This window comes from Bacillus rossius, chromosome 6, assembly GCF_032445375.1.
Source record: "Bacillus rossius redtenbacheri isolate Brsri chromosome 6, Brsri_v3, whole genome shotgun sequence".
Classification (NCBI taxonomy): domain Eukaryota; kingdom Metazoa; phylum Arthropoda; class Insecta; order Phasmatodea; family Bacillidae; genus Bacillus; species Bacillus rossius.
Genome location: NC_086334.1, coordinates 30240079 through 30257236, shown reverse-complemented (window position 1 = coordinate 30257236; position 17158 = coordinate 30240079). Strand labels below are relative to the sequence as shown.

The following is a 17158-nucleotide window of genomic DNA, read 5'->3' as shown; positions in this document are numbered from 1 at the left end:
TTTTAAGCTATTTTGAGTTTATTATTTACACTAAATCATCTTCATATTCTTCTGTTACATTTTTAATGTCCTTGGTTTGTTCACTTGGTGATTGCATTGCACCAGCTTCAGCGGACTCTGAGGAGATACACTGCTCATTCTCAAGATTCGGGTCTTCGACATCGTTTGATGCTTGGATGGCTAGAGTGGATCTCAATGTGCTTGCAAGCTGCCGTGTCTGGAAATTAACACAACTTATGTGGATCAGAAATGTTTAGTGATGTCATCAATACTACAGATAACTCTACATGATTATCAATGAACTAATAGTAAAAAAAAAAATGCCAAAAATACTTTAATTTGAATTTTATGTCAGCTGATATGCAAAATAAATTAGCCACACATATCTGATATTAGCATACTTAAATTTGAATTACAAATAATTGTGCTGCTCAGGTTTTGCACTCAAAATTCAAGCTGTGAGTTTTATTAGTGAATAAAAAGAAACCCACCAAAATCATTGTGATGTGATGAATTAAGTCAGTTCTTCCATATTCCATACAGAGTAAATAAGTTTCCACTTAATGAAGTTGACAGGTTGAGCTAAGAAATTAACTAGATTACCATTCATACTGAAATGCTCAGTTTCACATGTCATGTTGGTTATTCATTTCCTTATGAAAATATTGACATGTAGTTTCCAGCCTGAGGCAGAGTCTACATGAATGGAATGGGGCTGCCCTACCCGAGGGACAGACCTGTCGTTCAAGCCAGTCTGAAGAGTGCGTGAGGTGAGATGGATGTGGAGCAACGACAGAATGAATGTATAAAGGAAACGGAAGTACCCCGAGAAAACCCACATTTCCCACTTGCAAAAAACGCGGGTTTGACCCCACCGGGAATTGAACCTCAGTCGCCTTGGTGGAAGGCTAGTGTTCTAACTACTCAAACCACTGTGCCATTTATTTCCTTGTAATTGTTATTTAAAGGCTACTACTGTATTTATCTTGACAGCTCTTTTGCATTTTATATTTTGCTACAATTTTCATCACCAGAATGAAGTAAGCTGTTAAAGGTAATGCAAGTGTATCTACTAAATCACCTGCACCACTTTTTACAGCTAACAGGTAACCTTTTATAAATATCTAACGATAAAATTTGTGATTAATAAAAAAAAAATGTAAGAACTATCGCAGTGAATTTTTAGGAATCGTACAGTATGTCCATAAAAGAACATCCCAGTTATAAATTTTAGTATCAACTGTAAGCATTGAAGAGTGTTGGTTCAAGGTCACAACTAAAGAGTAACTCAAGCAGTTTTAGATAAGCGCAAGCACAATTACTGCTTTGTTGTTTTCTCGCTTGCAAAATGGCGACTACTGGGCGTAAAGAGTTTTGTGTTCTGCAATTTGGTAATAGTGAATATGTAATTTCAGTTCATCGTACGTTTTGATTAAAGTTTGTGATCCCCCATGTGGCAAAAACATTCGCCGACCATATACATAGGCTCTTTTTCGCTGATCTCCACAATCACCTGACATAATGCCATGCACTTTTTCCTTTGGGGCTTTATAAAAGATTGTTTCTACGTTTCACTGCTACCTAAAAATTTGCCAGAGTTGAGACACAGATTTGAAGAAGCTATTGCTTCCATTACAACAGACTTCTTAACCAAAGTGTAGGAATAATTAGACTTTAGGTTGGATGTGTGCCATATTATTGAACATTTGCACGAAAAACTAGGTTATTTTACCTTCAACTTATTTATGATTTATTGTAAATAGTCTAAATAAAATTTTTATGATTACCATTGAATTTTGAACATTCTTTTATTGACATAATGTATAACAGCAATTACAAGAAAACAAAATAACCAACATGTGGTGTTAGACTGAGCCTTAATGATGTCTACTAAAAAATGCAAAACGGCTTCAACTTCCTTGATTTTAGTTATGGTGGGTGTCTCACCTCTTTCTCCAGATCTTCCACACCTACAGCTATTTCGTGAAATTTATTCAGCTGCTCTAAAGCAGACTTTGTCTGGCCCAAAGAGTGCATGAACACTGCAAAGTTGAGGCGTGTGTGGACGTTGGCTGGGTCTAACCTTGTTGCCTCTTGGAATGCTTGCAAGGCATTGTCTGGATCTCCAAGTTTCTTCAAACATACTGCAATCAATAACAAATCACAGTAATTGCATCAATTAGTTAACAGCAAACACAAAACCTTTCAGCTGCAATACAGTGAAATACTGCACTAGTCAACCTCAGAAGAAATACATAGTTAATCTTTTACACATCTACACGAGTGTAGTCAAGGCGCCAGGAAATTTGCCTCCGAATAGGTTCAGAAAGTTTTGATTTTTGGAAGCAATTTGTTAGATTTTTAGTTTGTTAGATTTTTAATGTGTTTAGTAATAGCACATTAACTAAGCACCATTGATTGCATCATCACCGCATGTGCTGCCATACTGAAAAAAAATTAAATAATTTTATGTTTCCAGTGCAACATACATCACAAATACATAGTTGTAATATTTTAAGAAGAAATTTTGAAACAAATCAAAACCATATTTTTATAGTCAGGTTGATATTTTTCCACTAAACAACGTGAACTCAATCATATTTGAAGACGAAAAGCTAAAGGATCTAAGTGCCCTGCTAAGAGATGTATGTGCCCCAATTGATCCTTGTAGTTGTGACAGTCTCCAACATTATGCGGAAGTCCTATGTCCAGACAGACTTGCACTGCACGGGATCTATGTGCCACAGCCGTCAGTTTGCCACGAGAGAAGTTAGTATAAGCACACTCCTCAAATAGCAGATAGTCATAACCTTCATCTTGGCTATTATTTTTTTACTGAAGCTTTTGCTAGCCATTTAGAATGATAATGATATTATTATGAATACCAATGCCTTTAGTAAAGATGGAAGTGTTGAGAAACGTATGTTCAGAAGAAAACAACAAAAGGCAAGATTAAGTGGAGTTACCTCACATAGAAGAACAGGAGGGAAACTGCAGCAAAACAACCACCACCTTTACAGGTTAGTTCTGTTAGATTACAAGTAAACGTTTAATCTCCTGCTGAATTTAACTTTTGGAACATAGTACCTTTAGCAATTACATTCGTCATTTGTTGTATACATACTACAACTATCACTTTCCATAGAGCATAAATGGGTTGAAAAAATTAAGTAAACTATCACCATCAACTCATGGATTACGGTTGGCACCTTTCAAAAACAATGCAGTAGAGAGAATTCCTTTCAAATAAAACTTCGACAATCAGGAAAAGATACAGTCTGATAAATTTGTAAAGCTTTTATACTTCCGTAACTCCTTAATAACATCAATGTCACTTACTTCCCCACATTCTATCAACTTAAAAAATTGATATGTATACATGGTTCCCATAACAATGCACTAAAATAATTTCAAAAATTAAAATTCTTCATACAGCTTCAGGGATGGCAGAATAATTTTGAAATACACAGTTCAACTTCTGTACACATATTAGGTATGTACATCACTGGAATTTCCTCTTTTTCTCATACTCACAGTATTTGTATAGCAAAAATTACAATGTTTTGACCAAAAGCAACTAGTTATATTTTCCATGCAGCAGTGCCAGCATTATGAATCCCAAACTTCCATTTGAATGACCTCAATTTGTGCACATAAAAAATTGCAATTGTGCAACATTTTAAGCCCTGATGTAAAGATAACTTTTAACTTAAATCACAGTATCTCCCAGATCTAAGATTTTAAGCACAGCTATAGAGATAATTTTTAAATACGATCATAGGATCACCTAGCTCTAAGGATGATGTGTTTTTCGAGACTTTATTCCCTTCAATTTGTGTAAATAGTGATAAATATATATACATACACACACACATATTTTTTTTTAGTGTATTATACTTTATCAATAAGACTTTGCTATATTCCAGAGTATGCCACTCCATGAAGGAATACAATCAATAAATGGTCCAAATGATGACTAACAATCTTAATTTTACAAAATAAATGACTCACTTGCCAGAAGATGGAATGCAGATGCACAGTTGGTGCGAAAGTTGATGGCTGCAGACAAGAAGTGGAAGGCCGAGGCAAGCTGTTGAGTGGCGAGATGAACCAGACCGAGGTTGAACAATGTCTTGTAGTTGAAGGGTGCAAAATATGATGCTTTCTTCAGGCAGCTGATAGCCTGCGAAATAACACCCTACTATGCATTCACCAGATATAATATGCTGAATTCCCACGAGTAACACTTCATTGAGTATATTTTTTAAGTCACTGAGAGTTGATAAAAAAAAATGGGTGTGTGTACTTATGTACGCACGTGAGAAGTTATACTTCTTTGGCATCATTAAAAAATAGTATTTAATTGCATGCAAATAATTAATTACAATAAAATAATAAAAGGGCTGTAAAAAGATAGTCAACACAGTCAATAAAGTTCAGTTTAAATTTGAAAAATTAAATAAATAAAATTTAGAGAATAATGAATATATATGACATAATTTGTACTAAATATTATAAGATTCTTAATTTTTAATATTTATTATTGATAATTTAATATTTAAAAAAAATTAATAATAAATTAAAAAAATTAATTTAAGTTCATTCATTTTTTAAATATTTATTATTTTCTTAATTTAATATTTACTTTGCATTTTTATCAAAAAGTTTTCATTAAGTTTGTTCATTTATTTTTATAAATATTTATTATTTATTCAATTTAACAATAAATATTAAAATTAATATTTTAATTTGATGTTTGATTTTAATTTTTATCACAATTTTTTTATTAAATGTTTTATTAAATTTATTTCTTTATTTTGTAAACATTAAATAACCAATAATAAATATTTAACATTAATAATTTAATAATATTTAGTACTAGTTATATTAAATAATAATATTTTAATTTATATCAATAAATAATACATACAGATAGTTAACCTCAATTATATTGGAGCACTTGAAAGTATAAAGGCACAAAGTTTTTTACTAATATTTACGAACAGTAAACAATATTAATCAAAATATTTAATTTAAATTACTGAATATAATTTATTAGCACATAGTACATAATTTGCACTTGTATGAAACTAAAACACGTGTTTTGAATGTAGAAACTAGAAACATGTGGATAAATATAATTTATAAATATGAAAACAGTGATCAGAGGCGACGAGCGTGCCAATATGCGCGACTAATAGAGGTTCTATTTCTATTTTGTTGGTAGTTTTTTTTTGAGACTTAATGAGCAATTTAGCGGGCAGCTTCAACCTGTTAACTTTGTTTTACAGTGATGCGCGCGCATCTTAAAATTTCACTCTCATCATTTTTTCATAACGCGCCTAAAGAAGTATAACTTCAAAAATATTTCTTACTATTTATTCAAACTGTAAACATTACATATCACATGAGATATTAATTTAAGTTGTCTATTTGGGAGCAGCTACGAATTAATTTTTTTTAATCTCCTCTTTAAGGTTTTATTTCCTTAAGCCTCTGTGCATATTTTTTGTGTGACAAAAAAAAAATTAAACAAACAATATTATATTTACTGGAATAAAATTTAGATGCCTATTGATTCCAAAATGCCACTGATTCTAAAAATAGATGCATTCCCTTTATTAAGCATTTTACGTAACACATTTATTTGTAGCAAGTGACTGTAAACTACAGTGCATTAGTTCTTCTAAGTAATTTGCTAACCACAAAGCAATGTCCTGCAGATTTTATGCTGACGTCGACCGGCACTGGAAAACGTTTGGACGCAGGCTAGGCTGTTATGAAACGTCACTTCCCCCTTCCTTCCACACTGTGTAATATACTTGGTGCACTGTGTAACTAGTGTGCGTGTGTGCTACGACATTAAGTGTGATAACTCAGCTTCTTTAGCCTGACCTTTTCCACAGCTGACATTTGAATCACATCCAATGTACTTTTGAAATCATTCTGTTTCTTTACTGCTGAGAGCCCTCTGTCTAATCACATCGTGAGAGAGTAATGTTGTGCATGCACCTTCTTGTCACACTGGTTGCTCTGGAGGCAGAGTACGACGCTCAGCAACGCGCATCCCTTAGAAATTAATTTCATTTACACATAATGCATCCAACAGCTTTCAGTTGGCCACACTTTGTCATTGTTTAGTGTCTTTTATTTTCCTTGCCAGCGACGGATTTTTTTTTGTGGCCTGCAGAAAGTCATCAAAACTCAAAGTGGATTAGTGTAAATAACTTGTAGCGCTAGCTTGTTAATGTCACCATTGTGTCAATGTGTAACTGTGCAATATTACGTCACAAAGTAACGAGCTGTACATGATTACTGCTCTGGTTAGTGTGTGTGTCTATATATATATATATATATATATATATATATATATATATATATATATATATATATATGTGTGTGTGTGTGTGTGTATATATATACACACACACACATAAATACACACACATACACACACATATGTATTTCATTGCAACCCCAAGGCAGAGAGTCGGGTGGTTTATGATGAGATTGAGTCTTTACTGTGTCCTTGTGCCACGTGGCCAAGTCAGGACCCCTATTGTGAGTTTGTACGCAACCCTCCTATTGAGGGACCCCTCGTTCACTGTAAGCTTCCAGCCCAGCCTTTCAAGTGCATCATCCCGCCATTTCAATATCGCAGGACAGACAGGAAGCGACGATGCACAGGGTGTGCTGGTCAACCTTTCATTCAGGTATTTAGTGGCTTAAAAACCTTGAGTGATGATCGTAACGTGCTCTGAGTTTTCTGAAATAAACACAAGCCTCACTCAATGGTGTGCCTGTGATTATCAGAATTTACTTTAATGTTGAATTGACCATCTGCCCCTGTTTCTTGAGACACATCCTGAATAACCATCTTTCTAAACTGTCTGGCCTGTTTATACTTACGTAACTACTGATTAGTTTGACTGCAAAATTGTTGGTTGTCATCAATATTATAAATCACACCTCATTTTTTAAACACTAAATTTTAATAAATACACAAATTTGTATTATTAAAATACAATAAATTCGGTGAATAAAAGATGCCATCAATTGTAGGACAGACAGGAAGTTCGGTTGGTGCCCGATGACGGAATGTGCCGGACCGTAAAAGGCCGGAACAAAGGTCTCTCAGTGTATTCTGAGTTGATTTTGCAGCATGCTTCCTAGTGTTTAATATTCTTCTGCATCTTTCTGATCTTCAAAAACAAACAACTTAGCATGATGCATATGCTATTTGTGAAAGAGCTTGAAACTGCATTCCTCCCTTTGTTTGGCTGATAATACAAATGCATACTAGTTCATATAATTCTATTTCAAATCCTCAAACCAGACTGTTGGCCATCTGCATTTTTACAATTTTTTTTTTTTTTTAATTATCAGAACATATAAAACTTAACCAAATATTTACAAAACTCAACACATGGATAAAAGCACCAGAATAAATCTGCCTAACTTACAACAACATATTTTTTCTTCTCGTAGAAGCACATTCCCATGTTGTTCCACAAGGCACTGGACTCTGGCAAGTACTGAGCAACTATTTTGTACTTGGACAAGGCAACATCTATGTCTCTGTGACCCTGAAACAACAAAGTTATTCAGTACGTTGTAACAAATAGGTTAGTATAGATTTGCTTAACGTAAAACAGACCATATGGAAGGAACTTAAAAAAAAAGTAAATATTAATTTATCGATAAGCTTAAGTGTTTTGCTGTTGAAATGTAGTTATAAACTATATAAAAAAAACGAAGCTATTGAAAATTTTTAAAATGGAAGTTGGATTGAAGTAATTACAGTATTAAAAAAAAATCACACATTTTATATGCACATGAAAAAAAAAATCATGTAATGGTCATTGCTACCTGGTTGTCAACCTGAATAAAAGGATTACTAACTATCTAACAGAATAAAGCAACACTTGTGACTGGAAGAATGCTTGGTGGCTGATTAATGGTGTGATGCAGTGTTTACTTTTCATGAAATCCATTCAGTACAAAACGTTAACATGTTAAAAAGATGCTGCATCTATTTTAAATTAATCCATATTTTTCATAGGTATACTTGCCTGATTTGAAAACGCTCATATCTATAATTTCTTGGAGTAATTTCGGGAAAGAATAGAAAAACGAAATCTCAATGGCTCGCCCAGGATTCGAACCAGGGTTTTTGGAAAGTGGGGGGGGGGGGGGGGGGGGGGGGGGGGGGTGAGAAAGGTGCATGGACTACAAACAGAGCAAATGCCCACAACATCGACAGAGGAAAACCACTGCACTGTACCTGCATGATAGCACCAGCTGCAAGTAATGCCTTTGGGTTGTTGGGGTCATGTGCCAGGGCAGAGCCAAATTTTTCAAATGCCAGTTGGAACTGCCCCATTTTCGTGTACAGCAAGCCCAGTGCGGTGGCCATCTCACAGTTTTCTCCATAGTATCTGTGACATCAGAACATTGGATTAAACTATTACTTAACACTCTCAGTGTACATACAGTAGTACTCCGAGCCACGTAATGTGCACTCACAGTAAAGTAAATAATGTTAATGTAAATAATGGTATAAGTGAGGCCCTAGACTCTGCGGGTCCCTGGCCCATTACTGATAGGCTTGGGGGGCAGGGTTGGCTGATTTAAACCACAATGGTTTAAACCAAGTGGTTTTTAAAAAAACAATTTTCTTTTGAAATGACAGGTCTAATTCCACTTTAATAACAAGAAAAGTTTGCTTATTAATGTTGCTTGTGATTTACAAGAAAAAATAATTATATACTAATCAAGATATTATCATTTACATTATCTGAATAAGTTGTAAATTATATCCAGCTAAATAGTCCTCTAAAATTAAAAATATTAAATAGTTAAAACATATTCTGTGAGAAATTCCCGAATGACTGTAATACCCCATTTTGTGGGAGACACCCATTCTATGGAGAATCTTTTTCTGATGGGCAAATACCCTTTTTGTGGTTAAGTCCCAGTCAGATGTGCAGATTTCCTGGACTTCAGTTCTTTGATGTTATAACTTTTCTGGTTCAACATAAGTGGCAGAAAGCGGGATGTTGTACAGCTTTCATTTGAGCATGCTGCGAACCAAAGTAATTAACGCAATAAAAAAGGCTGGTTTAGACATAAAAACCTAGTTGAAAAAAAAAAAACAGATTGTTTGGTTTTTTTTACAACCCTGCTGGGGGGTCTGGAGCCCCAGAGAAAAGAAATGTTCTGGGGTCCTCCCCCAAAACCATTTAAACAATAAACTCTAAAACTTTTTTTGCCAACCTGAGCCTTAAATTAAAATGATAGATTTGCTAAAATTTTTAAAAGAAATTCTGATATTCTTTCCTGATAAATTATGTTCGGGTTGATGATAATGATCAAAGTTCAGTGAAATTGCGTCATTACACAAGGCAATACAAATATTTGAATTTTTTCCTCATATTAAATAATGAAAACAATTTAATTCTTACTTTTCCCCTTAAATATTTCACAGAAAACAAGAAAAACAAGGAAAATAAAAATAAAAAACAGCTGGCATGGTGCTCTCCTGGGCAGGGTACCAGTCCTGGAGTCGCCCTTGACTGGTAGGCCAAATCAGCCAATCAGCACGCATGTCTAGTTCTACAACTGTAGCTAACAGTAATATCCACTAATATTTTAGTTTACTTGTACAACTGCCATCAACTATAGTTCTGCAAAGTGCAGACTGAGTGATGTAATATTTTACACAATGCACTCCATATGAGAACATAAACATGATGTCATCTACTAGTAGCCTTGTGTGATAACTTTATCGACCATGGTAAATAGCCAACGAGGTGTACTTTATAAAGCATATCACAAACATTTTGCAAGTCTGTGATACAGTAATAAGTTTTTATCCTAAATATGCTTAATTTTTCCCCTACCCTTAAATTCACTAAATTAAAACACACAGCAAAATGTCACACAAACATGGAAAATAATATTAAAAAAAAAAATACAAAAAATGCTTACTCAAGGGCTGCTTTGTAAACCCAGATTGCACCTTCAATGTCATTCTCTAGCAAATGAATTTTTGCAAGAGCAATGTACGAATCTTCCTGTCTGCTGATTTGAATTGCTTGGAGTAAATATTCCTTAGCTTTGGTTAGCATACCAAGTTGCAACAAGCAAAGACCTGAAAATTATGGACAAGAACAGGTGTTGCGAGCTGGAAAAAATAATAACTTACAGTTAAGTAAACTTCTGGAGTTATTTAATTACAAGAAAAAGTTTTAAGCAGCCAATAAAATATAAAATTAAAAAAATCTTTAACTTTGTACTATTAAAAATAGTATATAATTATAATCTTTAAAAATAAAAAAAATAAAGTTTTTTTTTATCAAACAGCAAACTTTAGGAAAATACTGTTTATTACAAAATATGCAAACAAACTTAATTCATAAGGAAAAAAAGCCTTGTAAAATATTCTCAGAAACTAAAAACATTGCAATAAACCTATGCTAAAGGTAACTTATACCTACATTAAAGTTTCAGGACTGAGAAGTGATAAATCTGACTCCTATAATGGAAAAACCATTGTAATTTTTAAAATTTAAATTTGTGAGATAAACATTTTATCCACTAAGAATTATAGATGGTTACATGATGGTACAGTGGGAGGTCTTAAATCCTATTGTTTGGCACATCTGTAACCCAACCTTGGTCAAGACAATCATGTTTTTTTTTCTTTTCTGAAGTTTGAATTCCTACTATAAAAGAACAAAACAGAATGATAATTGATTGAAAATATTTTTTATAGCCAACTATTTATTTTTTTTGCTACCAGTTATTTGTATACAAGGAAATATTTGGAGAAAAAAAAAGAATTTAAAATGAAACAGATTTAATCCAAAATACAACATATGTAAATAATAATATTTATTTTTATCTTCCTTCCTTTAGTACACAGCAATATATTTACTTATTAATCAATCTATCTACATTTAAGATTTATTTATACAATTACAATGTGACAATTCTTGTCCAAAACTATAACCTATAATTTTAATATAATATTATTATTGCAATGTGGTACCTAGTGATCGGTTAGAGTCGGTGCCAAGGAAAAGCAAAGAAATCTTAAAAATATAAAAAGCTAGAAATTTAAAAAGGAATATAAAAAGTGTACTGCAACATGTTTGTTTTGACAGTTTAATTATTTATTATTATTTACGATTTATTTTATTTTGTTTGCTCTATGTATAATATTATTTATTTTCAGAAACGGCAATATTTTGTTATGTATGTCTATGGAAAATTGATTCTTTGGATTTTTACCGGACTATTTGAACGATGTATTGTTGATACCCCTCTAAGGACTAATGGACTTGGAAACTGTAAACGGTAAAATTAACGCTGTTTATTTATAATGTAAATTATTATTTTGGTATTTGTTTATTTAAAATGTAAGTGAAATTTTGTTATCCGCGCAATTGTTGCGTTCGGAGTTCACGTTTTCGGTAAGAAATTAAGTAACAGAATTGGTTCTTTTGGCCAATCACGGGTCACCATTTAAAAGTTGAGTCTTACTGGTTTATTTGAGAAACTAGTAAGAAGGAGAGTTCTTAATGGCCAGCGGAATGAGCGGCAACTTCGTGACGTCGGCGATTTTAAATCCTGAAAATTAGCTATTTAGCATCAGGCATCCCGGATAGAGGATGATAATTATGAACCATTAGGGAGTTCAGAATATTTAAATAGGATTTATCTAAAAAGATAAATAACATAGGAGTGAATAACGTGAGTAATAAAAGTGCCCAGATTTTGTGCCCTAATCTTATGCACGAATCACGCAACTCCCGTTTTTACGTCACATCGCCGCCGAAACTTATTATAAATATTGATTTCATGAATTAAATTGACTTTATAGATGATTTAAATAATAATTGGACATAAATTTTACGATTTACACACTATTTAACAGACTCAGTGGTCCTATAGATGAGAGGCTCTGAGCTCTGCCGATGAACTATCTGAACCTAACTAGCCGAGGTAAATTGATTTTAAGTTCCCTAAAAACATTAATTAAAAACTGTGTAGTGTCAACGAACCCGAATTAAGACTTTTGAAAATATTTAAATGTGCGCAACATAACTCCTGGTAATTGAACTTTTATTGAATTCCTATGATGTCACTGTTAAGTTAGGTTGTTGTTTCGAATATGAATAATAATTAAATATATTAATAAGATTGAAATCTTTTAAATCGGTTTTTACATTGGAATAAAATAATCATATATTTTATATATTCAAAGTGTTGTGTTATGTCATTTGCTATTTCACCTACTCCAGTGTGTATTTATGTATGTTCCTAATCAATCAAGTAACACCTAACTGTGACTTACCTTATATCAACACTACCAATGGAGAGTCACACTATTTAAGAAATAAAATTTATTACACAGTTTTTATTCAGCCCAACGTTTTAGTGTGTGTATGGAGCCTAAGTAGGAAATAACTCTACATACTTATTTGGCTACCCTAGTGTGACCTTAAACTCCTATAGTTCTCTGCACATATTAATTTGGTACTCCAAGTGCGGCCATTTCCTTCAAGCCCAAGTAGGAATTTATTTGAAAGCACACACATAGCTATTATTATTATTATAGCTCCACAGATTAATTTGGAGCCCATACGGTGGGGCCGATTTTGAGGTTAAGGGACACCTCAACATTTTTTTGTGTGTAAATTCTGTACCATCCAAGTACTGTGTGCGAGTGCACTATTTGTGTAACATATTATATTGTTGATTATTTCATTGCACACCATTATGGCCGACGAACAAAACAAATACTTTCTTAGAGAAAGATCACGAAGTGTAGGAGAGGAGTATGCTACTGCACAGACTTCAAGCAGTGAGTCGCATCATACATCATCTGCAGGGAATTCACCTGTAGTCACCTGTGAGGAGAGGTTAGGGCGGCCCACATCTCCCCTAATCATGGAGCAGGAAAACCTAAGTGACACTGTCATCCACACAGCTGCACCCCTGGACAGTACTCCTACTCCACCGCCAGTGACACTTGAAACATTGATGCAGGCATTACTGCAGAGCAACACTACCCTTCATGAGAAACTAGAACAAAACAACACCAATCTCACAGCTGAGTTGAGGGCTGGATTGGAACAGACCAATGCTGCCATGGAACAGAACAATGCCAGCATAAGGAACCTCGAGCACAGCATCGAGATTAGGCTCTCACAACAACACGAGGAGATTCAACAGATAGCAGAACAGGTCTCCCAGTACAACAGCAGGGTAGATGGGTTGGAATCCCACGTCACGTCCCTAAGGAACATGATGGCTAACGAGCACCGAGGGCAGGCCAATGCCAGGGAAGAGGTGCGTGAGCACATCCAGCACCTAGAGAGTAGGCTTGGTGACATCGAGGTGGCCACAGCTACGCTGAGGGACAGGTTTGAAAATCTGTCTGTCCAACCGAGCCCTACAGCTGCATCAGCTGGTAGTATAGGCCAGGCCCAGGCAAGCGAGTGCCATGGACCTACTGTTCCAACACTGCCCACCACAAGCAAGCAACAGGGCGGCACCGAGTGCTACACTGAGCACCTGCCCCAGGAACCGTCACGTGTCACCCCCATCACTCATCGGCCAAGTAGCAGGACGTTTGTAAACACGTCTAGTATGGACCCCGCTACTCTGATCCACCACCCGGCCAAGCATTGGGCAGAGGCCATGCCCACGTTTTCAGGAAGGGTTACCGAGAACCCTATACGGTTCCTGAAGCGCTTTGAGGAATATGCGGCCACATTCAATCTCAGCGAGACTGAGGTACTGAAGTGCCTCAACAGCGCGTTGAAAGGGCAGGCTTTCTACTGGTGGGAAATACTGAGTGCAACCACCAGTAGCTACAACCACTTCCAGGCCATGTTCCGCCAGCAGTATTGGAGTCTGCGGATTCAGAGTAATCTGCGTGCCCAGCTCCATACTGAGAGGTATGACCCCAGGAAAGGCACAACGCTGGAGGCCCACCTGTCCACAATGTTTGAAAAAACTAGGTATCTCGATTTGCCCATGACGGACGAGGAGTTCGTAGCGGCAATACTGACTCAGCTGCCGCTGCGCTACCAAAAGCAGTTGTCCGGCCTAACGTACCGAGACATCACAGAGTTCAGGGAGAGGCTCCTGAACTACGACAAGCTGGAGAAAATGGACAGGACGCCAGCACCTAAGGAGGACCACGAGAGGGTGCCTCAGCAAAACCGCCAGCCACCCCTGAATAACTACTGGCAAAACAGGGACAACAAGCCAAGGGACAACCGGCAAGCAGCTGTCCACACTATGAGCTGGCAACCCAAGGGCAGAGAGCAAAGCTCATATGGCCGGTACGCTACGAGCCAACGCAAAGGTCCGTATAACAAGAAAAAGACATGGTGGTCAAATGCGAGGAATTATCATAGCGACGAAGAGATGTACCAGCGCAAGAGAAAGGACGACCGCAACGACAACCGCCGCCGCTCCTACTCGCCTGAAGTACGGCCTCCCAGGGAGTCCCGTGACCGACGCCCAAGATCCTCGTCTGAAGACGAGAGAGAGTACGCGAGGAAGTACAGCAAGACGGAAGAACCTCGATACCAGGGCCGGCCCGAAGAAACCCGAATGCCACCCCACCATTATTCCCCCCAGACGACAGAGAATCATGGCGGCCAAGCCCATAATAGCCAGTTCTCTGGAAACAAGCAACGCTACCAGAACGCGACGTTTCCGCCACCATTCCAGGCGCAGCATTCAGGACATCAGGCTGCATACTACCAACGAGGGGAAGTGAACCCGGTAGCAGCCGAGTTCAAGGCTGCAGTGTCCAGCGTCGCAGGACCCAGTAATTGGAACCACAACGAACAACAACAACGTGTTCCAGGTGGACGTGCCAACCAGGGCACGTTAAACTAGAACGGGTTTCAGTTGGATCGCCCCGAACAGAAACCCACTATTCAGGCTCAGGGGTACAAAACGATAAAACTCCAATTTACAGCTGCATCAGCTACGATAAATTTATATGCATTGTTATGCTAAGAGAAAGTGAAAGAGACTTTCTATGCAATGAAAATGATGAAAATAGGGTTCATCAAGTTTGTAGTTTGTCCACATGTGACATTAAAAATTGAAGAATGCAATGTGGATGCATTAATTGACAGTGGCGCTGAAGTCACGTGTATCAGTGAGGAGTTGGTGAACTACCTCGAACACCAAGGCATAATACTACCCAAGATACCAGTACCAGCACTCAAGATAATTGGAGTGACATCAAGGGCAAGCCCTATTGTAAACAGACAGGTACTGATAACAGTACACGGCCTAGGCAGACCAAAAGACATGACTGCACTAGTTGTGAAAGGCCTAGCAAAACCGCTAATAATAGGTACTGACTTTCTATCACAATTTGGAGTGGTGATAGATTTTAAACTATGTGAAATTCATTCAAATGACTGTGAAACCCCAGTCACACTCACAGGCAAGTGGCATGTGAGGGAAAATTTTGTAGGAATATTGTACAGTGAACCTATGCTCAGGCACATATACAATGCACAGGCAAGTGTATTGGCCTAACATGTCACGCTATGTAAGTAAGGTCACAAGCGCCTGTGACCTATGTCAGAAGGTGAAACCACCTGGACAACACCTGCATGGAGAGTTGCAGCCCATCATTCCAACAGCACCATTGGAATTATTATCAGTTGATTTATTTGGCCCCCTACCACAGTCAAAGGGAGGTGCTAAGTATGTTTTTGTGATGCAAGATGTTTTCACAAAATTCACAAAATTGTATGCAATTGTGAACCCAACTGCAAAAGCAGTTATGCAAAAATTAAAAACTTTCGTTGAAGAAATTGGTTTACCTAAAGTGGTATTGTCAGACAGAGGTACCCAGTTAACCAGTGATTTGTGGCAAACAGGAGTCAGGAAATTAGGTGCAATACCTACAACTATCAGTGTACGACATCCACAAAGTAACCCTGTGGAGAGACTCATGAGGTCGATAGGGAGTCTTTTACGTACGCTATGCCATAACTCGCAGCAATCATGGCGAGATAAGTTGCCATATGTAGAGTGCGTTATTAACCATTCTGTACATGGTTCTATTGGAGTTACCCCTGGAGAAGCCATGAGCCTGAATAGATCGGTGGCGATCAACCCGAAGTATTTACCCCGATGTGAACACACCCCTAATGAAGAGGAAAAACTACCTACAGGAGAAGAGGTAGAAGCTCTAGTGAAGAGGAAGTTGACAGCAGAAGCTGACATCAGACGCAAGAGGAAACCAGCATCAAAATTAGCAAAATTTAAAATTGGAGACCAGGTACTGAAGAAAACAACTCCAGTAAGCAAGGCCTGGGAACATGTAACCAAGAAATTGTTTTTGTTATTTGAAGGTCCTTATGTCATCACAGACATAGTGCAAGAGAATTGCTATGCACTAGCAGAGCCAGCAACAGGCCGACCAGTAGGCCGTTATAATATAACGCAGTTAAGGGAATACAAGAGCCCTACTACTATGTAAGCAGTACCGACCTAAGCTGTGAATGCCTCGTGATGGTACAAGGTTTAGTACCATAAACAGCTGAGAGCAGTCTAAGTGTAAGTTTCAGACCAAGGATCTGAACTGTACAGAGGAGTAAGTGTATGTCACTGTGATTATGTGATCTAGTACACCATGTGAGGCGTAGTGCAGCCACTGTAATTTGTAATGTTAAGCGGAGGTGTAATTCCCGCTTGTTTCTGTGTAAAGGTGAAGTGAAATGCCACCTATGCAGATGTTTACCCTGTGGTTATGCGGAAGTGTAATTCCCGCTATATTGCTGTATTTGAGGTGAAGTGAAATGCCACCCATACAGATGTTATTGTAGCCTGCGAAGCTACCAGTGTACAATGTGTATTGTATTTATGTATCAGTTGGCTTGCACAATTCTTCGTATGAGTATGAACTCAAATGTCATGGAGACATATATTTAACGCTAGACTAGCCTATACCTATGTGAAGCTGTATGTACTGTGTACTAACAAACGAGAAGAAATTAAGCTTATTTAGTGTCGATGTAACTATGTGGTATGATACCCCATCCTGCTGTGTAAACATATGTAAACCCTGGCATGCAAAGCATCTCTAAAAGCACATAACACTTCG

General features: G+C 36.9%; 1 protein-coding gene across 3 annotated transcripts in view; it reads right to left on the bottom strand.

The window, feature by feature from the left end:
* The window catches only part of LOC134532966 (Bardet-Biedl syndrome 4 protein), a 38365-nt gene continuing 21207 nt past the window's right edge, over positions 1-17158 (bottom strand). For 2 of the 3 annotated variants that reach the window (XM_063370051.1, XM_063370050.1), the window contains 6 exons: positions 9991-10153; positions 8285-8438; positions 7464-7586; positions 4012-4183; positions 1948-2144; positions 1-217 (listed from right to left, as the gene is read on the bottom strand). In XM_063370051.1, the coding sequence (XP_063226121.1) occupies positions 26-217; positions 1948-2144; positions 4012-4183; positions 7464-7586; positions 8285-8438; positions 9991-10153 (1001 nt within the window). In that variant the 3' untranslated portion in view covers positions 1-25. Of the gene's footprint in view, positions 218-1947; positions 2145-4011; positions 4184-7463; positions 7587-8284; positions 8439-9990; positions 10154-17158 lie in introns of those variants that run through there. The other variant, XM_063370052.1, reaches the window with a different exon arrangement.